Source organism: Oryx dammah, unplaced genomic scaffold (assembly GCF_014754425.2).
Source record: "Oryx dammah isolate SB20612 unplaced genomic scaffold, SCBI_Odam_1.1 HiC_scaffold_25, whole genome shotgun sequence".
Classification (NCBI taxonomy): Eukaryota; Metazoa; Chordata; class Mammalia; order Artiodactyla; family Bovidae; genus Oryx; species Oryx dammah.
This window is the reverse complement of record NW_024070209.1, coordinates 4534260-4560852: the sequence shown is the minus strand read 5'-3', so window position 1 is coordinate 4560852 and position 26593 is coordinate 4534260. Positions and strand designations below refer to the sequence as shown.

General features: G+C 46.4%; 2 protein-coding genes across 7 annotated transcripts in view; one reads left to right on the top strand and one right to left on the bottom strand.

Annotated features, from left to right (window-relative positions):
- Positions 1-20268, top strand: part of REV1 (REV1 DNA directed polymerase) — a 54687-nt gene extending 34419 nt beyond the window's left edge. For 2 of the 4 annotated variants that reach the window (XM_040267678.1, XM_040267677.1), the window contains exons 11-22: positions 1353-1472; positions 9243-9463; positions 9726-9898; positions 14394-14496; positions 15512-15677; positions 15821-16023; positions 17075-17308; positions 17848-17968; positions 18732-18952; positions 19058-19214; positions 19466-19568; positions 19857-20268. In XM_040267678.1, the coding sequence (XP_040123612.1) occupies positions 1353-1472; positions 9243-9463; positions 9726-9898; positions 14394-14496; positions 15512-15677; positions 15821-16023; positions 17075-17308; positions 17848-17968; positions 18732-18952; positions 19058-19214; positions 19466-19568; positions 19857-19968 (1934 nt within the window). In that variant the 3' untranslated portion in view covers positions 19969-20268. The remainder of the gene's footprint in view (positions 1-1352; positions 1473-9242; positions 9464-9725; positions 9899-14393; positions 14497-15511; positions 15678-15820; positions 16024-17074; positions 17309-17847; positions 17969-18731; positions 18953-19057; positions 19215-19465; positions 19569-19856) is intronic. The other 2 variants (XR_005725816.1, XM_040267679.1) reach the window with 2 other exon arrangements.
- Positions 20269-20477: 209 nt separating this feature from the next.
- The window catches only part of EIF5B (eukaryotic translation initiation factor 5B), a 74379-nt gene continuing 68263 nt past the window's right edge, over positions 20478-26593 (bottom strand). The window contains exons 22-24 of one of the 3 annotated variants that reach the window (XM_040267680.1): positions 23561-23699; positions 22232-22393; positions 20478-21892 (exon numbers count right to left, since the gene is read on the bottom strand). In XM_040267680.1, coding sequence (XP_040123614.1) covers positions 21785-21892; positions 22232-22393; positions 23561-23699 — 409 coding nt within the window. In that variant the 3' untranslated portion in view covers positions 20478-21784. The remainder of the gene's footprint in view (positions 21893-22231; positions 22394-23560; positions 23700-26593) is intronic. The other 2 variants (XM_040267682.1, XM_040267681.1) reach the window with 2 other exon arrangements.

Sequence of the window (26593 nt, the reverse complement as noted above, 5' to 3'; positions counted from 1 at the left end):
AAAAGTCCCAAATGATGTTTCTACTTCTCAGCCCTCTTTTTCTTCACAGCTCACCACTTTTATCATTTTGGTGTGACTTTGCAGTACTTTTTCTCTTCATGAATATTTTTACATTAACCCTAGGAAAACACATTGTTTTTAAATAAGTTTCCCATAAAACTGAAATATGTCCTTTATAGAAATAGTCTTCTGTAGTTTGTAGAGATTTTGTTATTTACATAGAAGTTCATCTGACCCCTCCACTGAGATGTTTCTCAGCTGTCTGACACCTTCTCTGGCCCCGGTAGCCGCCTCTCTGCTCTGCGTTAATGTCTGTGTCCACTGACATACCTTGGACCTCCCTGTCTGTCTGCCTTCTTTTCTAAGACACTCATACCTGCAGTTCTGTGCCCGTATTCTGATCATATAGTGAGACATCTGGTTTTGGGGACTCCCCCCCGTCCAGTGGCATTTCTTTGGCCTTATTTCTCCCTGGTGTGGATCCACTGGTTGGTAAATCGAGGGACTTCCCTGGCGGTCCAGTGGTTAGGACTCTGAACGTTCACTGCCATGGGCCCGGTTCAGTCCCTGGTTGGGGAACTAAGATCCTGCAGGCTGCACGGTGTGGCCAGAAACACAAAGATTGTTTGGTAAAATGAGCTGATTGCTGATGCTTGCCTGCCTGTAAACCTCTAGTCTTTGATTAGGATTGTTTTCTCTGCTCCTTTACCTGAGTGGGAGATGCTGAAATGTACATGTTTGGGAACAAAAGGAAACCTCTGTCCAGGAAACATGGTGGTTATAATCTGTAATACTTAACAGAATTCTGCCAGTTTTGTATTATGCTTAAAATGACCACTTCCTGGTGATCTAGTGGCCAAGACCCTGTACTCCCAAAGCAGGAGGCCGGGGTTCTGACCCTGGTCAGGAAACTATCCTGTGTGCTACAACTAAAGATTCTGCATGCTGCATCTAAGACCCGGGCACAGACAAATAAATATTTTAAATATTTGAGTCTCCCTGATGGATCAGTGGTATAGTATCCACCTGGAATGCAGGAGACATGTAGAGGAGATGTGGGTTTGATTCCTGGGTTGGGAAGATACTCCTGGAGAAGGAAATGGCAACCCACTCCACTATTCTTGCCTGGAAAATCCTATGGATAGAGGAGCCTGGAGGGCTGCAGTCCATAGGGTTGCAAAACAGTCAGACATGACTTAGCAACTCAATTACCACAGTTGCAGATTATTTTCATTCTTTTTAGAAATTTGATTGATAACCTATCTGTAGATGTCTTTGTTAGGAAAATTTGAAAATAATTGTAACTGTTTCTTAAATGACTTCTTTCTTTTTTTAAAAAAATTTTTTTATAGGTTCTAATATTCTGCTGGCTAGAATGGCAACTAGAAAAGCAAAACCAGATGGCCAATACCACTTAAAACCAGAAGAAGTAGATGATTTTATCAGAGGTCAGCTAGTTACTAACCTACCAGGTAAATATAGAGCTTTTTTTTTTTAACTTTTATTTGTTGTAAATATTCATTGGTGCTTTGTATAGATGTATAATGTGTCTCTCTTTTCCAAAACATAATTTAAATTTTTTAAATCTTTATTGCATGCCATGGTAAACAGAATTTACAACACCACAGTAAATATCCCTTCAATTGATTTATCAGAACCTTAATATAATATTTTAGTTTTGCCGCTCATGTGTTTTACTTCAGGTATTTAAGTATTTCTAAAGTACCAAGGTCAAGGAATTCTAAGAAGTCATATTTAAAAGAACATGATGAAACTGACTTTTGATCCTTTAAATAAATTATAACTGAAATAGTTGGTGTACATATAGGCCCAAGATAGTTTTGACAGTTGATTCCCTTGTTTACAAAATTGTCCTGCCAAGCTAGCGATATGTTTCTGAGTCTAGTAAGCAAGTAGTTTTAAAAGAAGAAAATATTTGAACCATATCAGGAAGAAGAAAACCTAAAATGAAGTATTATGTTCCGTTAACTCAGGTAGGAGTAAAACGTCTAGAAGGGCATACCTTACTCCCCTACTAGGCAGCACGGCTAGTTATTTTACTCTTTTGTGGCTAGCTAACTGAGCATGTAGAGCTCTTCTCTATGAAAAAATCATCAAATGTAACCAACTATAATGGGAAAATCATTGCCCTTTGAGGCCCTTGAACAGGTGTAAATTTTGTGTCTAGGGAATTCACTTCACTTTTATTAAATATTTAGACATGCTTTCTATGGTGATGCCTCTTTCTAAGAAAGATCTTTCTGTAAAGCAATTATCCTTCAATTAAAAAATAAATTTTAAAAAGAAATTTCTCTGAAGCTTATGGTATCCATGATACCATTTCAGATAATCCATCCAGTTTTAGTGAAGCAGCTTGTGTTAGCTTCACAAAACTCCTGTGTATTTGTGCTGGGAACATTCAAGGCACTGTATTTTTAGTGAAAGTTTGTTTGTTAAAAGTAGATTCAGTGGTATTTTTGAATCCATGTTCTTAAGCCTAAGAAGTATCTGTTATAGGCCAAAGTTATTAAAGGACCCAAATACCATTTTATGATGGGTTAGTTCTGAAGCCACTTGACTCCCTAGTAGATAAATGTAAGAATGTGCTTAATGAAACTATAAGCCATGCCTTGTAGGGCCACCCAAGAAGGACGGGTCATGGTGGAGAGGTCTGACAAATCACTGGAGAAGGGAATGGCAAACCATTTCAGTATTCTTGCCCTGAGAACCCCATCAGTTCAGTTCAGTTCAGTTCAGTTGCTCAGTCATGTCCGACTCTTTGCGACCCCATGAATCGCAGCATGCCAGGCCTCCCTGTTCATCACCATCTCCCGTAGTTCACTCAGACTCATGTCCGTGATGCCATCCAGCCATCTCATCCCCTGTTGTCCCCTTCTTCTCCTGCCCCCAATCCCTCCCAGCATCAGAGTCTTTTCCAATGAGTCAACTCTTCGCATGAGGTGGCCAAAGTACTGGAGTTTCAGCTTCAGCATCATTCCTTCCAAAGAAATCCCAGGGCTGATCTCCTTCAGAATGGACTGGCTGGATCTCCTTGCAGTCCAAGGGACTCTCAAGAGTCTTCTCCAACACCACAGTTCAAAAGCATCAAATCTTCGGTGCTCAGCTTTCTTCACAGTCCAACTCTCACATCCATACATGACCACAGGAAAAACCATAGCCTTGACTAGACAGACCTTTATTGGCAAAGTAATGTCTCTGCTTTTGAATATGCTGTCTAGGTTGGTCATAACTTTTCTTCCAAGGAGTAAGCGTCTTTTAATTTCATGGCTGAGAACCCCATAAACAGGTCAAAATGAAAAAAGATAGGACAGTGAAAGATGAACTCCCAAGTCCGTAGGTGTCCAATATGCTACTGGAGATCAGTGGAGAAATAACTCCAGAAAGAATGAAGAGACAGAGCCAAAGCAAAAACAGCACCCCGTTATGGATACGACTGGTGATGGAAGTGAAGTCCGATGCTGTGAAGAACAATATTGCATAGGAACCTGGAATGTTAGGTCCATGAATCAAGGCAAATTGGAAGTGGTCAAACAGGAGATGACAAAAGTGAACATCAACATTTAGGAATCAGCGAACTAAAATGGACTGGAATGGGTGAGTTTAACTTAGATAACCATTATATCTACTATTATGGGTAAGAATCCCTTAGAAGAAATGGAGTAGCCATCGTAGTCAACAGAAGAGTCTGAAATGCAGTACTTGGATGCAGTCTCAAAAACAACAGAATGATCTCTGTTCATTTCTAAGGCAAACCATTCAGTATCATGGTAATCCAAGTATATGCCCCAACCAATAACACTGAAGAAGCTGAAGTTGAATGGTTCTCTGAAGACCTACCAGACTTTATAGAACTAACACCCCCAAAAGACATCCTTTTCATTATAGGGAACTGGAATGCAAAAGTAAGAAGTCAAGAAATCCCTGGAGTAACAGGAAAATTTGTTCTTGGAGTGTAAAACAAAGCAGGGCAAAGGCAAATAGAGTTTGGTCAAATAGAGAACGCAATGGTCATAGCAAACACCCTCTTCCAACAACACAAGAGAAGGCTCTACACATGGACATCACCAGGTGGTCAACACTGAAATCAGATTATCTGATTATATTCTTTGCAGCCAAAGATGGAGAAGCTCTATACAGTCAGCAAAAAAAAAAAGACCAGGAGCTGACTGTGGCCCAGACCATGGACTCCTTATTGCCAAATTCAGACTTTAATTGAAGAAAGTGGGCAAAACCACTAGACCATTCAGGTATGACCTACAACAGATAGATCTCTTACGATTATATAATGGAAGTGACATTAGATTCAAGGGATTAGGTCTGATAGACAGAGTGCCTGGAGAACTATGGACAGAGGTTCGTGACATTGTACAGGAGGCAGGGATCAAGACCATCCCCAAGAAAAAGAAATGCAAAAGGACAAAATGATTGTCTGAGGAGGCCTTAAAAATAGCTGAGAAAAGAAGTGACATGAAAGGCAAAGGAGAAAAGGAAAGATATACCCATCTGAATGCAGAGTTCCAAAGAATGGCAAGGAGAGATAAGAAAGCCTTCCTCAGCGATCAATGCAAAGAAATAGAGGAAAACAACAGAATGGGAAAGCCTAGAGATCGCTTCAAGAAAATTAGAGATACCGAGGGAACATTTCAAGCAAAGACGGGCTCAATAAAGGACAGAAATGGTCTGCACCTAACAGAAGCAGAAGATACTAAGAAGAGGTGCCAAGAATACACAGAAGAACTGTACAAAAAAGATCTTCACGACCCAGATAATCACGATGATGTGATCACTCACCTAGAGCCAGACATCCTGGAATGTGAAGTCAAGTGGGCCTTAGGAAGCATGACTGCGAACAAAGCTAGTGGAGGTGATGGCATTCCAGTTGAGCTATTTCAAATCCTAAAAGATGATGTTGTGAAAGTATTGCACTCAACATGCCAGCAAATTTGGAAAACTCAGCAGTGGCCACAGGACTGGAAAAGGTCAGTTTTTATTCCAATCCCGAGGAAAGGCATTGTCAGGGAATGCTCAAACTACCGCACAGTTGCACTCATCTCACCCGCTAGTAAAGTAATGCTCAAAATTCTCCAAGCCAGGCTTCAATAGTTCGTGAACTGTGAGCTTCCAGATGTTCAAGCTGGTTTTAGAAAAGGCAGAGGAACCAGAGATCAAATTGCCAACATCCACTGGATCATTGAGAAAGCAAGAGAGTGCCAGAAAAACATCTACTTTTGCCTTATTGACTATGCCAAAGCCTTTGACTGTGTGGATCATAACTATGGAAAATTTTTCAAGAGATGGGAACACCAGACCACCTGACCTGCCTCTTGAGAAACCTATATGCAGGTCAAGAAGCAACAGTTAGAACTGGACGTGGAACAACAGACTGGTTCCAAATCGGGAAAGGAGTACGTCAAGGCTGCATATTGTCACCCTGCTTATTTAACTTACACGCAGAGTACATCATGAAAAACGCCAGGCTAAATGAAGCACAGGCTGGAGTCAAGATTGCCGGGAGAAATATCAATCACCTCAGATATGCAGATGACACCACCCTTATGGCAGAAAGTGAAGAACTGAAGAGCCTCTTGATGAAAGTGAAAGAGGAGAGTGAAAAAGTTGGCTTAAAACTCAACATTCAGAAAACTAAGATCATGGCATCCAGTCTAATCTCTTCATGGCAAATAAATAGGGAAACAGTGGAAATAGTGAGAGACCTTGTGTTTTTGGGCTCCAGAATCACTGCAGGTGGTGACTGCAGCCATGAAATTAAAAGACAGTCGCTCCATGGAAGAAAAGCTGTGATCAACCTAGACAGCATATTAAAAAACATAGACATTATGTTGCCTAAAAGGTCCATGTAGTCAAAGCTGTGGTTTTTCCAGTGGTCATGTATGGATGTGAGAGTTGCATTATAAAGAAAGCAGAGTGCCAAAGAATTGATGCTTTTGAACTGTGGTGTTGGAGAAGACTCTTGAGAGTCCCTTGGACTGCAAGGAGATCTAACCAGTCTATCCTAAAGGAAATCAGTCCTGAATATTCACTGGAAGGACTGATGGTGAAGCTGAAACTCCAATACTTTAGCCACCTGATGGGAAGAACTGACTCACTAGAAAAGAACGTGATGCTGGGAAAGATTGAAAGTGGGAAGAGAAGAGGATGATAGAGGATTAGATGGTTGGATGGCATCACTGACTCGATGGACCTGAGTTTGAGTAAGCTCCAGGAGTTGGTGGTGGGCAGGGAGGCCTGGCGTGCTGCAGTCCATGGGGTCACAAAGAGTCGGACACGACTGAGCGACTGAACTGAAGAATGTGTTAGTATCAGAAACGTGAAATAAAACATTTTGTCAGTCAGTTTGAGGTTAAATTTGAAGAGTAACCTTATAAAATCATGCTAGCCAACTACCTTATTAGACAACACAGATTAGCAGTTTCATAACACATCTTATTGCAGTTTTATATAAGAATGAACCAGTATATTTAAAGTGCATGAGAAATCTGAGTTCAAGATTATGATACTGGTTATCTCTATTAGTTTGCTAAAACAGCCATAAGAAAATACCACAGATTGCATGACTTAAACAACAGATATTTATTCCCTCAAGATCTTGGAGACTGCTGCTGCTGCTAAGTCGCTTCAGTCGTGTCTGACTCTGTGTGACCCCATAGACGGCAGCCCACCAGGCTCCGCCGTCCCTGGGATTCTCCAGGCAAGAACACTGGAGTGGGTTGCCATTTCCTTCTCCAGTGCCTGAAAATGAAAAGTGAAAGGGAAGTCGCTCAGTCGTGTCCGACTCAGCGACCCCATGGACTGTAGCCCACCAGGCTCCTCCGTCCATGGGATTCTCCAGGCAAGAGGACTGGAGTGGGCACCATTGCCTTGTCCCTCTTGGAGACTAGAAGTCCACAATTGAATTGTCAGCAGGTCGGATTTCTTCTGAGGTCTCTCCTGTGGGCTTGTAGGTGGCTGTCTTCTCAACGTGGTGTTCTCTCTTTGTGCATCTGTGTCCTGATCTCTTCTTGTAGGCATACCGGGGTTGTTGGAGTAGGGCCCGCGTATATGACCTGCTGTTACTGTAATTACCTTTCTGAAGGACCTTTCTCCAGTTAGGCGTGTTCTGAGATTAGGATTTCAGCACAGGAATCTTGAGATTCTGGATGCACTTCCATCCATAGCACCTTCTTCAGACTGCATCATTTTTTTAAGGTTTATTTGTTGGGTTTGGGTTTTTTTAAAACACAGAAATAGAGAGTTTACCTTTCACCTTCGTTTGCTTCATGGTCGGAAGGACTTGATGTTTTGAAGGGCAAGTGTGCGGTTATGTGTCCTGCTGAATCCTTCGGCACAGCTTTGAATTTCCTGAGAAAGAAGACAGCTGAGATGTGGGGGAAGCGGGGCAGCCAGGATGGACTTTCTCCAGCAAACCACCTTCTCACACTGCTCCTCTCTTCTTCAGAACCAGCTTGTAGCCAGCTGTGGCCACCCAGAATTGTCCATGAGATTTTTACATATAACACTACTGACTTTAAGTTATTAAATTTATTATTGGACTGGTTTTAGAACTTGTTAGTATGTAAAATGTCAGATTTTCAGTTGTTATCCCTGCCCTGAGCTGGTAACTCATCTAAAATATGAGCTGTTCCTTTGGAAACGGGTTTCACATATGTACAGGGGACTAGGCAGTAAAAATTTCTGAGAATTCTTACAAGGAAGCAGCTATTCATCTTGTTAAACATAGTAATTTCCCAGGTGGCACTAGTGGTAAAGAACCCGCCTGCCGATGCAGGAGACATGAGAGACGCAGGTTCGATCCCTGGGTGGGGAAGACCCCCTGGAGGAGGGCCTGGCAACTCCAGTGTCCTTGCCTGGAGAGTCCCATGGACAGAGGAGCTGAGGGCAGCGCGACTGACGCATGTGCGCGCCGTCTGCTGCTGCCCGGTCGGTCTCTCCTTAGGGCTCCCCGGTGGTTCATCAGTAGGGAGCCCTGAGTGCAGGAGACGAGGGCTCCACCCCTGGGTCGGGAAGATCTCCTGGAGGAGGGGACGGCAGCCTCCCCTTACACTCGGTTAGGTCTCAGGTAAACCCTCGTCTTTCCGTGCGTGGTGTCCCTCCTCTCGCGGTGACTGAGCCCCTGCCGTTCGCGCTTGGCCTCACTTCTGACTTGAACTTTAAGGTGGCGCAAACGCGATGCAGCGCCCTTAGAGCCTCTCATCTGACTTCCATCAGGGGTAGGTTTTCTTGAGTTAAACGTGTCCCTCCTCGCCCTTCCGTGGCTGTATACCTTTTACACGGTTGTCCACCTCCCTCCTCACTGTGTGTCCGCATAACGGCTGTAAGGTTCCCCTCACAGAACCTGGACGGGCTGCTTGTCCCACGAGACCACTCAGAGAACTGGAGCCAGAAGTAGTGGAGGGTGGGCCAGGACCCTGCAGGAGGCCAGAACCTCAGTCTGCCTCGCTGAGGGACTCACTGATCTCGTCGTGTGGAGACCATGTTCCTAAGAGTTCAGCACGCTTCGGATGAGGCTCCACCTTGCAGACGGTGACGAGGGGACTGCTGGGTGCTGGCCTGGCTGCAGGAGCTCACTGCCTTTCTAGGGAGATAGGCCTCGTCTGTAGAAGAGTTCTGCCTGTCCTCCACTCACTGCCACTTGGCTCAGGAAGCATCTTCCCACATCACTTGTGCCACCTTGTTGGGTATGAGAGCATGTGGGCACGCGCCTGTCACGACTTCTGGTTCTCGTTCCCGTTCAAAGAAGATGTGGCTGAAGCCACTGAGAAGTGTGGTCATCGCCGAAATCATGGTAGAAGCCCTCACATTCCCGGGCCTCCTAGAATGTAGTCATGTTGTAGACCAGCTTAAGCCAGCGTGTAACTCAGTTGATTTTGTGACTAAGATAGAAAACTTTATTACTCAGTAATAAATAAAAATCACTTTTTTTTGGAAAACTAACTGACTAATACCCATTTGAGAAGTTCTGGCTCACCTGTAGGTGGAGTCCAAATTGAGAAGCATAATAAGTCCAATTGAGAAGGAAATAACTTTCCTAGTATGAGTTGCACTAAAACAATTCTAAATGTATGAGATGCTTCAGTGATGTCACTTCAGAACTTTAAGGGAGGTTATCTTAAACTTGCTGTCTGTGCATGAGCAGTTACTTTGAGTCACTGTGTTGCTTTTAACAGTCTACATGCTGAATTAAGGACCTGTCCCTTTCCTAGGAGTTGGGCGTTCAATGGAGTCCAAGCTGATGTCTCTGGGGATCAGGACGTGCGGAGACCTGCAGTACCTGACCATGGCCAAACTCCAGAAGGAATTTGGCCCCAAAACCGGCCAGATGCTTTACAGGTTCTGCCGAGGCTTGGACGACAGACCAGTTCGTACTGAGAAGGAAAGAAAGTCTATCTCAGCTGAGATCAACTATGGCATCAGGTTCTCCCAGGTACCTGTCTCCTCCCAGGTTTCAGCTTCTGTTTCTTACATTTGCACATAGTCCTGTCTCCCCAGCTAGACCACAGACTGTTGACACTTGAAGTGAAGCCTTAAAACCCTTGCCGTTCCAGAGCTGGCAGAACGTTTGTTCTTAAATAGAGCAGCCACTGCAGTGAATCATCACATGTTAAATATTGGAAGTTAATATACTTGAGAAGCACCGTTAGGCGTGAAGGAAAGTAACATGGGATTTTTTGTTTGTCTTTCTGTAGCCAAAAGAAGCAGAAGCTTTTCTTCTGAACCTTTCAGAAGAAATTCAGCGGCGCCTTGAAGCTGTGGGCATGAAGGGTAAACGCCTGACTCTCAAAATCATGGTGCGGAAGCCAGGGGCCCCTGTCGAAACGGCCAAATATGGAGGCCATGGCATCTGTGACATCACCACCAGGTAAGCTAATTAATAAAAAGGACATTAGATATTGACATTTCATTACAGGTAATTGTAATGAATAGAAAATGGGAAAAAACAACAAGGGAAAGCATGCCCAAAGAGCTGCAGACACTGACGCTCCTGGGTGTCGTGCAGAGCCAGGCCTCAGCCCCCGGCTGTGGAGCGGCCCGTTGGGCCAGGGCGCCCCGGCCTGTTGGCGTGTCCCGACGGGGCCGGCTGTCCTGTCCGTGGGGTCTGCTGGCCGTGGCTTCAGTGCAGGGACAGGAAGGAGGTGCTTGTGGGCTTGGTGGGAAGGTCCCGCGGGGAAGCATCAGTGCGGTCACTCAGAAAATGATTGCAGTGAGGACTTTACTTCATTTAGGGAGGTGTGATTTCCTTCTTGTGAAAAGATTAATTATGGTAGTCTCTGGAAATTGGTAGAAAGCACTTTAAAACCCTATTTTTTTTCATGTGAGGGCCACTAATATAAGACTGATATAAGATCTGGCCTCATATGTAAGGCCAGTATGAAAATACCTAATTTTGTATGCCATTTATACTATACAGGACACTGTATTGTAAAGCTTTGGTTGACTGACAGGTAAATTAAAATACAGTGTAGTAGTTTCTTCTTGCTGTCTACTCAATTTTAAATACCTTACAGTTTCTTAGAACTCTGTTTTGGTGCATTCAGCAGTACCTAGGAGCTGAGTCTGTCTAATCTCAGTAAGAAAATCTGCCTTCATTTAAGCCTTTTTGGAAAATCCAGATATTCCAAAAAATCTAGTCACCAGCACAACATTAAAAATTGGGATTTTTAACTATATTCTATCTCCCCCCAATTCAACAATAATATTCATTCAGCGTTTTTGTATGCACTTATCTGCTTGCTGTTACTGGTATTTGTTCATTTTTGTCCTATTTAACTTAAAAAGTTTTATTTTGAAAAACGTGCCCATGTAAGCAGAGAACAGTGTTCTGAAGCCCGAGCCCCGAGCCCCACGGTCGCTGCTGGGCCCTGCGCCACCACCGCCCCCCCGGCCCCCGCCTGTTCTGAGTGGCTCTCAGAGACTGAACCGTTTCCTCCATGGGTTTCCAGGTGTTTCTCTCTGACAAGACTCTGCTTTAGTGAACACAGGACAGCTCAAAAGCTGCCTGCATCACTGGCAGTAAAGTGCTCGTTTCACCATGCCCTTTACCTTTGGGTAAGACATGCGTTTCTTCGAGCATGTCCCTGACAGCTGTTGACTGTTTGTACATGAACTGCTGACACGTGGGCGCCTCTGGACTCTTAGTAGGACACGTAGGCCAGGGGCTTCACTTGGCCCTTACCTTTGTGTAAGACATGATAATGCATGATAATTACACTTTTTAAACTGAAAGTAGTGTCATTTTATAAATATAAGATGCTGATCAATTGTAAGCCATTAATTTCAGCCTAACATTTTGGGGGTATTATAACTGCCTAAGAGAAGCTTTGGGCAAGAGCTTCTGAAATATTATAACACTGATCCTGTATTTCCTCTAACTTAGGGGGTGATAAACTACTCCCTGTGGCCCACATCCGGCCTGTGGCCTGTTTTTACGTGATTTGTGGGAACTAAGAATGAGGTTTATATGAAAGGTTGTGTAAAACAGAGGCCATCTGAAAGAGGCGACAGAGTGCAAGCTCCCAGAAGCGCTGTAGTTGGGAGTCCGGTGTGCCTGCGTAAACTCAGCGTGTGGTCACTTTGTAACCTCAGACCCCCTTGCAGTCACGTGACTCACACGTTAGGAGACTGCGATTGCAATGACAAGTTTCGTAAGTCAGAGAGCCGCGTGGAGATTGAGATCTGTGGCTTCATTACCACTTAGGAAAGTTTTTCTCATAACAGTTTTTCTTTTGGAAAACGAAGTTTTCTTTCTTGGGGTTCTTTTGTATATGTTTTTATTTTGAATTGTATATGTATTTTTTAAAGTGATTAATTGAAAAGGTCAAATAACAGCTTCTAGCCCCTTGCCCTCCCCTCTCCCTGGTTCTGAGCACCGTTGTTCTTCCGTGGTTTCCCATAGTTTTCCAAAATGTCAACTGAGTCTGCAGTAGCAGCTGGCTTACCGCTTTGTTCTGTTGCTATTGGTCTGCGTGTTTCGTTTGCCCCAGTAGAGTTGGTGGGTTTTGGTTCAGTCCATCCAGGGTGCCCCTGTTAGGATGCATGTGTATCTACATACCCCATGCTGTCCACTAGGCTAACCTTTCCTTGCCTTTTGATTGTGTTTCTCCTCGAGTTACTGAGCATCCGGTTTTGCTGTTTTGTGAATTTACCACTCAGTTTACCCCCAAACTCCCTTCCAGTGTGACTGTGTTTCAACACATCTGCAGGTCCATTAACTGGTTTTGACGTCTTTTCTTAGAGCCCTGTCTCTCGGGGCCACCCAGCCTGCTGCTCCAGTTGGAGTTCGTTTTAAGAGTTGCTGAAAAGTTGGAGTTGTGAGATGGCCTTTTTCTGTGTGGATCTGTTTCCCTGGGTCCCTGATCTGCTCAGAGCTTGAGCAAGAATTCATGGGTGTAAACCCATCTCTGCTCATACTCACCGGTTAAGTATAAACATAACTTAGCAATTGTCCTTCCTCAGATAAAGAAAGGCTTCGTTGCCATCATCTTCTCAGGGTTCCTCTTGTTCTGATCGCCTCTTCAGAGGAAATCAGCTCTGCATCACAAGTGTTCTGGAGTGGTCTTAATTTGTCTTTGTGCCCAGTATTTTGTCAGTGAATTTTTTTAAGTTTTTCATCTCTATTAACTAAATTTTTCATTTCTACCAACACTTTGAGTTTTTAAATTTATTCTTTGGCCCTTAAGTATTTATAGTGTCCCTTCACAGAGAGAGTTTCTCTCTTGCCTCCTGAAGATTTAATAGTCCCAATGTCAGTCTGGGTCTCTAAGCTCCTTTTATTCCAGTTTCGGTTGCTGTCGTGAGATTTTCTTCAAGCATTTACCTGAAAAAAAAAAAAAAGGCATTTACCTGATAGCTGTTGACTGTACGTGAACTGCTGAAACGTGGGCGCCTCCAGACTCTTGGTAGGACACGCAGGCCAGGGGGAGCCGATGGGGGGCTGTGGTCTTCGGTTATCTGCCATCCTTCCTATGAGATGTGCAGCCCTGGGTGGGCGAGAAGATGGGCCGTGCCGCTGGTGTTCTGTGTACTCAGGAGGGGTTCTGGGGGTGGAGGGTGTCCTGTGCTGCAGAGGGACCTTGCTCCTCCTTGCTCTGCCCCCCAGTCTGTAGCTTCTGTGTCACCATCCTCGTCTCTGGGAAGCTGTCAGGGAAGGAGGCACCCCCCACACACATACCCGACACCTCTGACCGCTGAGCCCTTCAGAGGTTCTGTACTGTAAACTGGCTTATCTGAGTTGGTGCCTTGCTTTACACATTTAACAGGCATTTGGTAACTTATCCTTTACTGATTTGCTTTCAGTATTCAAGAGTTTATACCATTCAGAAAGAGTTTCAAGTCCTTTTTAGTGTTGTTTTGGAAAGAAAGTAAACATGTTTAAACCACCACGGTCCACTACAAATCTTGTTTTTAAGTTATTCTCTGTTGATCTGTGTGAAACACACTTAAGATAACCATTAGGTTATCAGGGGAAATTTTTTGCAAATGGGCTTCCTTAAAGAAATAGGGACTTTTCCAAAATAAGAACATGATGTACTCATGGAATGGAAAAGAGCAAGAGTAAATGTTGTTTGGGGCACCTAAAGCTCAGCTGGTAAAGAATCTGCCTGCAATTCAGGAGGCCTGGGCTCAGTCCCTGTGCTGGGAAGCTCCCCTGCAGAAGGAAATGGTAACCCATCCCATCCTTCTTGCCTGGAGAATCCCATGGCAGAGGAGCCTGGCGGGCTATGGGGTTGCAAGAGTCACACGACTTAGCCACTAAACCACCGCCATCAGTGCTGGCACCTTCTCTGGTCCTCCTTGAGGAGTCTTTAGATGTAAGGCTGTGCAATCTAGCCTGGGTTTCAAACCGGGCGCCACCACTCTTCCTTTATCAGAGCTGTCCACACATTCTGTGTCCACTTAAGAGACCCTCTGGGAGGAAAGGACAGTTAGGTTGGGCGTGTCCACGTGTTGAAAACAGTGTCAGGAGAATCCAGGAGTCATCTTTCTCTTGCGAGCAGGAACTGTAACTCAGCATAGATTGTCTTGCAGCCTAAAAGCTCTGTTGCAGTCTACATCATTGTGCTTAAAATACATTTTCTGAGACATTTTTCAGCATATCTTTAGCTGACCAGGTCTCTGAAAGTCCCAGTGGTCTTGATTTTCCTTTCCCCCTTGTTGCCCACGTAATGGATTTCACATTAGTGGCTGCACTGAAGGAAGGCACTCCTTCCTTTCTAAGGATCCCACTTACTTAAAGCTCTTGACAACTCTCTTTACAACTTTAATCCTTTTAAACAGTTCCATGCCGCTTACGGTCTAGGGAATACATACAGAATGTAGCTTTTGTTCTTTAAAAAAGTTGATTCTATCACTTGCAGGACTGTGACTCTTGACCAGGCAACAGACAGTGCGAAACTCATTGGCACGGCCACACTGAACATGTTTCACGCGATGAAGCTCAGCATAGCTGACATGCGAGGGGTGAGTAGGGAAAACTCTGAACATGTTCCATGCAATGGAGCTCAGCATAGCTGACATGCGAGGGGTGACTAGGGAAAACCCTGAACTGTGACACTTTGGGTTCATCTGAGGGTGCTCATGGTGCGGTGCAGGGTTTCACCCACTCATGGTCTTGAATTTTTAAAGCATTTTTCTGTTAAACAGTCAGGGATCCCTGCTCTGGTCCCCGCAATGGGCAGGGCCGAGGGGACTGTGAGGCTGCAAATGTTCTGATCTCTGAGGTCCTTTTTTGTCAGAAATTTGCTCTGAGGTCTCATGACCTAGCAGGGAGACTTTACCTCAGGCACGACAAGATACCTTTGGAACAGATGGTGAGAGGGCATCTAGGTGTGAAAATCTCAATTTTCTTAAAGACTAACCTTTGTAGGTTGTATGTGCACACATGTATGAGTAAAAGGTAGTTAGTGGCATGGTGTGGGTTTTGTGGAAGGATTGAAGTGTCTGTAGTGGTGATAAGACTCTCCCCGACACACACACACACCTGAGCACTGCAGTAATTGAGAGTGCTCCCCGGGGTGGGGCTGCTTCCCTGCGCTTCCCTGCAGTGTGCCCACTCCCCAACCCACCCCCAAAATAGAGATGAAGTAGGGCTGCAAGTAGACTGCCCCCTAGTTACATTTTGCTGAAATGTAATTAAAACTTAATTGATATTTCCTGATAGTCCAGTTGGGAGGACTCAGCACTTTCAGTGTTGTTGGCTGGGGTTCAGTCCTTGGTTGGGAAGCTAAGATCCCACAAGCTGCAGCCAAAAATAAATAAAAGCTTAATTGGTGAGAACGTCAGTGGGCACAGTATTCTACTTTTCTGGAGTTTCTGATTTTGAAGAAATTGGGTAGAATTAGATACTGAAGGTTGAGATAAATTAACTGCTCACCAGCTACTGCAGAAGTAGTTTTGGAATAAATGATATAAAAGGCTGTTTGAATATTTTCCACTGAACCTTTCTCCCTAGAAACCTGTTTCACTCTGGTTGCAGGTTGGGATTCATGTGAATCAGTTGGTTCCAGCGAATCCAAACCCGCCTGCGTGCCTCAGCCGCCAAGCAGCCCAGCCCAGCCACGGTGCGGGCGGGGCCCCATCCGTCCTGGAACTCCTGCAGGCCCAGAGGGCGAGGCAGCCCCCGGAAGAGGAGCCCGCAGGAGGTCAGTGCTGCCGTGGGCTCCAGTTCCAGGCTCCATGGTCGGGAGGGCTCTGCCGGACGCTCACAGCAGCCAGACGTTCTGAGTTACACTGAATGAGTAACAAGGCCTTCTTTGCATGAAGAAACTTTCTCCTGTATTTCCAGTATTTCTGGCTGCTGTGGATCTGGAAATGCCACCTGCCCCTCGATCTGGCACTGTGCCCTCTCTGTCTCCACACCTGGCGCCGGGTGTCGCGCCTGTCACTACCAGCAAAGCCGAGTGTGCCAGCAAGTGGAACGGGCTGCATTCTCCCATCAGCTTAAAGCCAAGACTCAACCTGAGCATAGAGGTCCCGTCACCTTCCCAGGTGTGTGTTCACAGTTGTAGGCATGTCAGCCCCAGAGTAGCTTTACAGCAGGAATGCAATTTTTCTTCACCAGTAACAGCCAAGAACGGGAAAAAGGGCCACCTGTCAGGGAGGATCCAGGTGTTCATTCCGGTGGGAAACGACCGAGAGGCCAGAGGGCGTCCGTGGAGGCCTGCCGCTCTTGCAGGTCGTGCAGCATGGATGAAAGCCAGTTCGTGAACTATTGCCATCAGCAGCCACCAGGTGTAATTGTGGTGACTTACCTGGTCAACAGCACAGCTTTGCTCCAGTGCCCTTACATCAGAGGCTTTTCTTGCAGCCTTGGCAAGCAGCTTGCTCTGTAGGATGAATGATTTTCCTAACGCGAGCTATTCACTCAGCTGATGTGGGCTGTAAGCGTGGTATGCTATTGGTGTGTTTGCTGTTTGGAAGCTCTGTTGGGAAAATCCACTTTGTCTGTGCCCCGGAGCAGTGGGGGCTGTAAGGCAAGGGAAAGGGGTGGGTGTGACTGGCCCAGGGGAGGGCACGGGTTTCTGGTGAGTTCCCCGAGGGGTGGCTTCCAGCAAGGCAGCCTGGCCTGCCCAGTGTCTGCAATCATGTTCCTGATGTCACGATGGGCAGGGGGTTCTGGTGTGTAGGCTGGAATCAAGCTTCTAGAATCCCCTTTTTCTGGATTGCTGCTCTCAGATAAATAGATCTGTGGCAGGCAGTCTCCTGTCTGAAAAGTAAACCTCTGACTCTGGACCCATCCCAGAAATGGGTATGTGCCTTGGGCTCTGGCTGCTTCCAGGACAAGGTCTAGGACTGTCCCTGAGCAGGAGGTCCAGTGAGGAGGTGGGCAGAGCTGGCCCTGGGAACCAGCCAGGGGCCTGCACTGGTCATCTCTAGAGTCCACCTCGGACCAGCTGGGCGTCAATGGCCAAAACCCCAGCCATTCCAGAAGCTGGTCTGTCTGGGGGTGGCCTTGCTAGCTGGGCCCCTGTAGCTCGCTTTGTTGCCCCCCGTGTCCAGTGGAGACATGTGGTCTCCAAGCACCTGTCTGCCCTTGCAGCTCGATCGCTCCGTCCTGGAGGCTCTCCCGCCCGACCTACGGGAGCAGGTGGAGCAGGCGTGTGCTGTGCAGCAGGCGGAGCCACCGGGCGACCGGAGGAGAGAGCCCGTCAACGGCTGCAGCACAGGGATCCTGCCACAACCCGTGGGGACTGTGCTGCTACAAATACCGGCACCTCAAGACCCTAACAGCGACACAGGAATTAATTTAATAGCTCTTCCGGCGTTTTCCCAGGTAAGTATCCTTGGCTGTCCAGCTCCCAGCACTACTCTTCTCCTCTGCCCCTCCCAAAGCTGACCTCGGCCCTTGTGGGAGGAGGGTGGCCTGTCTCCACATCACCCATGGGACAGAAGCTGACAGAGCAGCCAGGACACCAGGGCGAAGAGGGAGGCTGTGGTGTGGGGGTGCCTACAGCTCTCCCCAAAGAAAGAACAGTCTGCTGTTCCCTGGGCCCCCCTCAGCACCAGGGACAACAGTTTGAGGTTTCAGGCGAATTACACACACACACCTGTGTTCTTGCGTTTTGCTCCCCATTTTCCACTAGTGCTTCTTGTCCTGGTGGTTTTTGTTCATCGATTCCTGTTCAAAGTTGTATTCCTTTATTCTCAGCCTAAAACCTTGTGAGAATTTAATGAGCTTTGATACTGAGGACCTATTAAGAATTCACACAGATCAGAAAAGTATGATTTGAAATACTTTGTGAAAAACATCGACCAGCTGCCTATATATAGAGCCAGCCCAGGTTTGACTTCGAACTTGCTCCTGTCCACCAGGTGGACCCAGAGGTGTTTGCGGCTCTCCCTGTGGAGCTTCAGAAGGAGCTGAGAGCAGCCTACGATCAGAGACAGCGTCAGGGAGAACACAGCCCTCCCCAGCAGCCGGCCGGCGCCCCCGGTAAGCTGTGCAGGCCTCAGGGACCAGCAGTGGAGCTGTGTGGAAGGAGCGTGTGGTTGGGCTGTTGTGTGTGACGGCCTGGGTCAAGCTGTCAGTCCTGTTAGTGCCTGTCACCTCAGACAGACTAGCTCGTGGCAGAGGGGAGGCTGTCCGCGTCCCAGGCGGATCCGTGCCTGGAACTCCTTCCATCTGATTATCTGTCAAGTCTGCTGTCCTTTGAGCCTGCTCCTTCAAAGGATGTAGTTTCAAAGCACAGAGTCTGAAGGTTTTCTCAACATGCGTCACAAACACCACATTTAACACATCACTGACCCGGGGATTTTTGCAGTAAGTGATTTGTTATGTAAGTGAACACTGAAATATCTCTGGCCAGTAACGTTCTGTTTCGATAACAAAAGACATTCATGTCTCTGGTCGGAAGGCATTTTAACAAGAAGCTAAAAAAAAAAATTAAAAAAATAAAAAGAAGCTAAAAAATAGCAGCAGCAGCAGCTGTTAAAATGAAAACAGAGCAACAGTGCTGCTGAACTGTCACAAGTGGTTCCCCTGTTGGAAGTTTCCATTGACCCCTGTGAGCCCCCCAGATAGACATGCAGAGGCCATGAGGCTGAGCAAACCCTAGGAGCTGTGGGGCCAGTGGCCGCCCTCAGGCTGGGCATGTGCCCACATGCAGGGGTGCACACAGCAGAAAAGGGGGCCTGTGCACTCTCCCCCTCACCCTCTCGGCGTGTATGTTGAGGATCTTACGTCCATCTTCCTCTAGTGCCAAAGAACCCGTTACTGCAGCTAAAACCAGCAGCGGTGAAAGACAAGAAAAGAAACAAGAAAAAAAGTCCCCTCAGCCCCCAAAGAAAGAGTCAGAGCCCTCTGAAAACCACACTGGTGAACAGCCCGGCAAAGACCCTGCCAGGGGCCTGCACAAGTCCCCAGAAGCTCATTGATGGGTTTCTAAAACATGAAGGTCCCACGTCAGAGAAACCTCTGGTAACTCTTCTATACTTTTTAAACATTGACCCCTTCCTTCATCAGATCCTCCTATACCGGATGTTATGTAAATCCAGCACTTGTTATCATTTGTTTTCTTAACAGGGAGAACTCTCTGCTTCCACTTCAGGTGTTGCTGGCCTTTCTGGGTTGCAGCCTGACATATCCACAAGTGTCAGGCCCCCAGCACCCAACCTGGCTGGAGCCGTGGAGTTCAGTGATGTGAAGACCCTGCTCAGAGAGTGGATCACCACCATCTCAGGTCGGGGGCGCTGGTGTCGGTGCTGAGATGTGACAGCCTGGGTGTAGAGCATGAACTCAGCTAGAGGGAGGAGCTAGTTTCCGAGGTCTGATAAACCAGCCCCAGCCCCTGCACTGTGGGCTTGACTCTGCAGCCTCGCTCACAGCCCCCCGGGGTGAGGTCTCCCCACTGTCCCCCCAGAGCACAGCCTTCCCCGCTCTTCCTCCTTCAGAAGGATAAGCTGGCCCTCACACGCGCTCTCCCCACTCTAGATCCGATGGAGGAAGACATTCTGCAAGTTGTAAAATACTGCACTGATCTAATAGAGGAAAAGGATTTGGAAAAATTGGACCTCGTTATAAAATACATGAAAAGGTAAACTATTCAGTGCCTTTCGTCACCACAGCTTGTGGGGTGGGGGAGGGTGGCTGGGGGCGTTCTGCGCATCACTTAGGTTAACTGTGCTCCTCAGTTACTTATGCGAGAGCGATGGCCTTCATTTTGAATACCAGCTAATATTGACTGGGGAGTAAAAAGGGGTCAAGACAAGATTGTTCCTCTCAAAGTCAAACCATAAAAGTGCCTTGCTGAGTATTTATACTGAAGATGTTCAGACCCTTCACCTTTCCTTACTACATGCTAACCCCCTCTCCTCGCCTGCAGGTTGATGCAGCAATCGGTGGAGTCGGTTTGGAATATGGCATTTGACTTCATTCTCGACAATGTTCAGGTGGTTTTACAGCAAACGTATGGAAGCACATTAAAAGTCACATGAAGATGAATCGCCAGGGAGCCTGGCGCTCTCCACTAGCTGGGCCATAAGTGCTTGTGAGGTATTTGCAAAGTGCATGATAGTAATGCTCTGAGTTTTATAATTTTAAATTTCTTTTTAAGCAAAGTGTTTTGTACATTTCTTTTCAGTAAGTGCCAAATTTGTCAGTATTGCATGTAAATAATTGTGTTCTTTTACTGTAGCATAGATTCTATTTACAAAATGTTTGTTTATAAAGTTTTATGGATTTTTACAGTGAAGTGTTTACAGTTGTTTAATAAAGAACCGTATGTATATTTTGTACAGGCTCCTTTTTGTGAATCCTTTAGGAAGCAAATCCTGAACTATTCTACTTAAAGAGGCTGAAAACCCTCCAAGCCGGACGGTTACAGGCTCCGTGCTAAGCTCTGACATTCCTGAGAGCCCTGACTGGTGTTCTACTTGTGCCAACCAAGCAAGGGTAAAGAAAGCGTGCACGCACTCATTCCTAACCCAAAGCACCGACACAGGGACATGTTAACAAAGTCTTCTTTACTTCTTCCAAGTGGAGGAGTTTACATATTTTGAATCAGAACACACACACAGTGAAGACTAAGTTTTTTCCTGGGAAAAGTATGTCCCCCAGATGGTTTAGAGGTTTTGTCTTTGCCTCTACTGGCCCTTGAGAAACTTTAGTAATAATGAAGAATGGTACAGATTTTCAAATGTATATAAAAGTATTTGTCTATGCTATATGCTCTAAGACTTTAAAAATATAGTTTATAACTCTATGCCAGTGAATACTTGGGGACACCTGCTATCCAACACCCCCACTGACTTCACTCAACACTGTGCTATAGAAGGTAGGCAGGTACTAGTCTGATGCTAACAGACTGCTTCTCTCAGGGACCCACTTCCCATATTCTTCAGGAAAACCTCAGGGAACAAGCTACCACCAAATTACTAACATGAAGAAGCTGTTATGTAAGTCCAGACAGTTAATCAACACCCTACTGATTGTCTCATCAGAAAACGTGTGCATGATAGAACCTGCTAGGACAAGCAGACCCAGACCGATATATAAACCCCTGATGTCAACGTGTGCTGGTACCCAAGGTGATCAGACCCTTCCTGTCCTTGAGAGAAGGCGCTGTGCCGGGAGGAGACTCGGAGAGCAGCTCTGCTGACAGGAAGGGAAGCCCAGTGGCGCTTGCGGGCGCATCTGGGTTCTTTATTGGAATTGAGGACGGTGCTGAGAACTGTGGACGCTCACGACCACACAAGCGGTAAAGGGCAGCCGGCGATGCTCGACACCATGGTTTCACACAAAGCAGATAAAGAAAGATCAAGAAAGCCGAATTTTCTATTTTAAAAAATTCCTAAGGGCATATCGCAGAAGAACGTTGGGAGAAGAATCACTGGAAGGATATGCATAAATAAAGACGTGTTTCTTACCTCAAAAAAGTCCCAAGAATCACAAAATCTGCAGAAGCTTGGTTAATCAAATACTGCAGTACTGATTTAATCAGTATAAAATTGAAAGAGCTTTAGATCTGTAATAAAAATCCAAATTTGGGGAAGGAAGGGCAAACTTTAAAACAGCAGCCAGTGGGGGAGGGCGTGGGCGAGTGAACAGGCACGTCGGAGCTGTGGGGACGTGTATCGACCACTGTCAAACCAGTGTAGTTTCTTGGTTTCTCATGGAAAACATTTTATACACCTAGTTTTTTCCTTCTATACTTAAGGTCAATCAGTGTTCAGACAGGTCCATTCCTTGTTTTTCTTGGTGATATTACCACATAATATTGCATTGCCTCCAATTCCTGCCCCAGGTGGAAAGTCAGATGATCTCAAACACTTTCTTCAGCTCCACGATAAGCTGCCAGTCACTCTTTTGCATCTCGTCTCTGAACCAGTCTTTGAGAGCATCGATGGACTGCCGGCTGATCTGCAAGGCCCGAGGCACAGACAGTAAACAAAACCACCTAACAAATGGGTGCCAGGTGCTGTCACCACCAAGACAGCTCAGGCGGAACTTAGCAAGGCAGCGCCCACCTGTCTGGGTTAGGAAGCAGAGGCCTAGGGCCCGCTCTGCTCGGCGAGTCAGGGGAGGGGGCCCAACCTACATGTTTTAGTGGGTGCTCTGAGGAGGGGGGATGCCAGGCCAAGCCTTAATGAAGAATCCAATCCAGTCCCTTCGGGTTCCAAACGTCAGCCCTCCGCTCCCGAGTAAAGTCATCAGAAGAGCTGACAGGCCCCTCTCTTAACTGCTGAGTGAGTGACTTACCTTACTGACAAGAATGTCTGTAGCTTCAAAATGGCGTCCGTACATTTTGGGAGATTCACCCGGGATGGGTTCTATTTTGACACAGACTTCTTGTCCTTTTTTCGCAACATCCACTTGTTTATGGTTTACTTCAATACTTGTTACTATTCCAATGTCAACAAACTGTAAACAACAGAAACCTCAGTGTGAGCGGAGGCACTCTGAGTTGTTTCTACCCTGCCCTCTGCATGACAGCTGCCGGAGGAGGAGGGACAGCAGGCCCAGAAGCTCTGGGTCAGAAACGAGCCTGGGGTGAGCGGCATGGAGAACAAGGGGGCGAGTAGAGAGGCAGGGAGCCCAGGTGGGGTGGGCGCTATGAGCTACTCGCCCTCGGCCACAGTGAGGGGCCACAGCACTGCTCTGCTGCCTGGATCCCTATCCAGGAGAAGACGAGTGAAAATGGAATCTAGTTTGGCCAAAGCCACACCAGGGACGCCTGCTGCCAGGAAGTGTCCAGCTCAGCCCACTGAGCTGGTGGAGGAGCAATGAGCCCTAGGGGCAGTGGAGTCACGGTGCGCAGAGGACAGCAGGGCCCCCACCCACACGGGAGCCAGGCCTCCTGGGGCACCTTAGGGCCCCAAGTGCCACGCAGCAAGGACACGAGGACCTGGCCTGAATGGGCTCCCCCGGACAAAACCCTGGATAACTGGGTACCGAGAGAGACGAACCCTTGTGTACAAGATGCCTGAAGGAAAGTCCAGGGTGGGGGAGAAGGTATAACCAGTGCCCAGGGGAGGACAGCGAGTGGTTAAACGGGGTAAACTGTCCCCAATGGAGACACATGGAAACCACCAGACAAAGCCAGGCTGAGGAGCCCTCTGAAACTGCTGGTCTGGACTCTTCAGAAAGGATGGTGGGCTGTTCCTGATCGAGACCAAAGCGCTAATAACCAGGCTCCACATACCTGGACAGAGCCCTGGGCCAGATGAGCAAACAACATGACTGAAGATGTGGGGCACTATCGGTGACATGTGAGTGAGAACTCTGAATCACAGGACTTTACTCAATGTTACTTTTCCCTAGCCATGATGCTAATCCAGAGGAAAGATGAATGAGTGCTCATTATTCTAGTCTGAATTTTCTCCCAGACTCAGGGGTGTCAAGGTCAGTAATTCTGCAGCTTTCATTACTTCAAGCACTGACACCAGGCGCTCAGAATCTACACTGATAAGCAGTTGCCACCAAGGAATCAAGTACAGGGAAGGACAAGCTCTGCTGGGTTTTTTGTTCACTCCTGAACTACCAGAACTGCTTTAACAGAAGATATTCCTAAGTACACCCAGAACTTACATTTTTGCTGGGCACGCACATGGGTGTCCCCTGCTTCACCTGCCCTGCTTCCACAGTCACGCCCATTACTATTGGATCCCGAGAATTGAAGATAAACTGAGGGAGGATCTTTATCTTGCAGGGGAATACTGCTATGTGCCTGCAAGAAAAAAATACAACCAAGGATTTTTCAGCTTACAGAATCCCTTAAGATGCATGAGAAAGCAAGCAACGGTGACTGAGGCTGGCCCTCCCGCAGGTCCTGCTGGCCAGAGCCCCACCCACATCCTGCCTGGATCTGGGGGGCTGGTGAAGGGCTCTTACCGCCAACCCCTAAAGCCCTGCTCACGGCCTACCAGGTGCTTCCCGCACTCTCCCCAGGTCACCGGTACCTCCAGCTCAGCATCCATCCATCAGCTCAATCGCTCAGTCGTGTCCAACTCCTTGCGACCCCATGAATCGCAGCACGCCAGGCCTCCCTGTCTATCACCAACTCCTGGAGTTCACTCAGATTCACGTCCATCGAGTCAGTGATGCCATCCAGCCATCTCATCCTCTGTCGTCCCCTTCCCTCCTGCCCCCAATCCCTCCCAGCATCAGTCTTTTCCAATGAGTCAACTCTTCGCATGAGGTGGCCAAAGTACTGGAGTTTCAGCTTCAGCATCATTCCTTCCAAAGAAATCCCAGGGCTGATCTCCTTCAGAATGGACTGGCTGGATCTCCTTGCAGTCCAAGGGACTCTCAAGAGTCTTCTCCAACACCACAGTTCAAAAGCATCAAATCTTCGGTGCTCAGCTTTATTCACAGTCCAACTCTCACATCCATACATGACCACAGGAAAAACCATAGCCTTGACTAGACGGACCTTAGTCAGCAAAGTAATGTCTCTGCTTTTGAATATGCTATCTAGGTTGGTCATAACTTTTCTTCCAAGGAGTAAGCGTCTTTTAATTTCATGGCTGCAGTCACCATCTGCAGTGATTTTGGAGCCCCCCCAAAATAGTCTAACGCTGTTTCCCCATCTTATTTCCCATGAAGTGATGGGACTCAGATGCCATGATCTTCGTTTTCTGAATGTTGAGCTCTAAACCAACTTTTTCACTCTCCTCTTTCACTTTCATCAAGAGGCTTTCTAGTTCCTCTTCACTTTTTGCCATAAGGGTGGTGTCATCTGCATATCTGAGGTTATTGATATTTCTCCTGGCAATCTTGATTCCAGCTTGTGCTTCTTCTAGCCCAGCGTTTCTCATGATGTACTCTGCATAGAAGTTAAATAAGCAGGGTGACAATATACAGCCTTGATGCATTCCTTTTCCTATTTGGAACCAGTCTGTTGTTCCATGTCCAGTTCTAACTGTTGCTTCCTGACCTGCATACAGATTTCTCAAGAGGCAGGTCAGGTTGTCTGGTATTCCCATCTCTCTCAGAATTTTCCACAGTTTATTGTGATCCATATAGTCAAAGGCTTTGGCATAGTCAATAAAGCAGAAATAGATGTTTTTCTGGAACTCTCTTGCTTTTTCCATGATCCAGCGGATGTTGGCAATTTGATCTCTGGTTCCTCTGCCTTTTCTAAAACCAGCTTGAACATCTGGAATTTCACAGTTCACGTATTGCTGAAGCCTGGCTTGGAGAATTTTGACCATTACTAGCATGTGAGATGTGTGCAATTGTGCAGTAGTTTGAGCATTCTTTGGCATTGCCTTTCTTTGGGATTGGAATGAAAACTGACGTTTTCTAGTCCTGTGGCCACTGCTGAGTTTTCCAAATTTGCTGGCATATTGAGTGCAGCACTTTCACAGCATCATCTTTCAGGATTTGAAAGAGCTCCACTGGAATGCCATCACCTCCACTAGCTTTGTTCGCAGTCATGCTTCCTAAGGCCCACTTGACTTCACATTCCAGGATGTCTGGCTCCAGATGAGTGATCACACCATCGTGATTATCTGGGTCGTGAAGATCTTTTTTGTACAGTTCTTCTGTGTATTCTTGCCACCTCTTAATATCTTCTGCTTCTGTTAGGTCCATACCATTTCTGTCCTTTATCGAGCCCATCTTTGCATGAAATGTTCCCTTGGTATCTCTGATTTTCTTCAAGAGATCTCTAGTCTTTCCCATTCTCTTCTTGTCCTCTATTTCTTTGCACTGATCGCTGAAGGCGGCTTTTATATCTCTCCTTGCTATTCTTTGGAACTCTGCATTCAGATGCTTATATCTTTCCTTTCCTCCTTTGCTTTTCGCTTCTCTTCTTTTCACAGCTACTTGTAAGACCTCCCCAGACAGCCATTTTGCTTTTTTGCATTTCTTTTCCATGGGGATGGTCTTGATCCCTGTCTCCTGTACAATGCCATGAACCTCATTCCATAGTTCATCAGGCACTCTTATCTATCAGATCCAAGCCCTTAAATCTATTTCTCACTTCCACTATATAATTATAAGGGATTTGATTTAGGTCCTACCTGAAAGGTCTAGCAGTTTTCCCTACTTTCTTCAATTTAAGTCTGAATTTGGTAATAAGGAGTTCATGATCTGAGCCACAGTCAGTTCCTGGTCTTGTTTTTGCTGACTGTATAGAGCTTCTCCATCTTTGGCTGCAAAGAATATAATCAATCTGATTTCGGTGTTGACCATCTGGTGATATCCATGTGTAGAGTCTTCTCTTGTGTTGTTGGAAGAGGGTTTTTGCTATGACCAGTGCATTTTCTTGGCAAAACTCAATTAGTCTTTGCCCTGCTTCATTTCGCATTCCAAGGCCAAATTTGCCTGTTACTTCAGGTGTTTCTTGACTTCCTACTTTTGCATTCCAGTCCCCTATAATGAAAAGGACATCTTTTTTGGGTGTTAGTTCTAAAAGGTCTTGTAGGTCTTCATAGAACCGTTCAACTTCAGCTTCTTCAGCATTACTGGTTGGGCACAGACTTGGATTACCATGATATTGAATGGTTTGCCTTGGAGACAAACAAAAGATCATTCTGTCATTTTTGAGATTGCATCCAAGTACCGCATTTCGGACTCTTTTGTTGACCATGATGGCTACTCCATTTCTTTGATTCC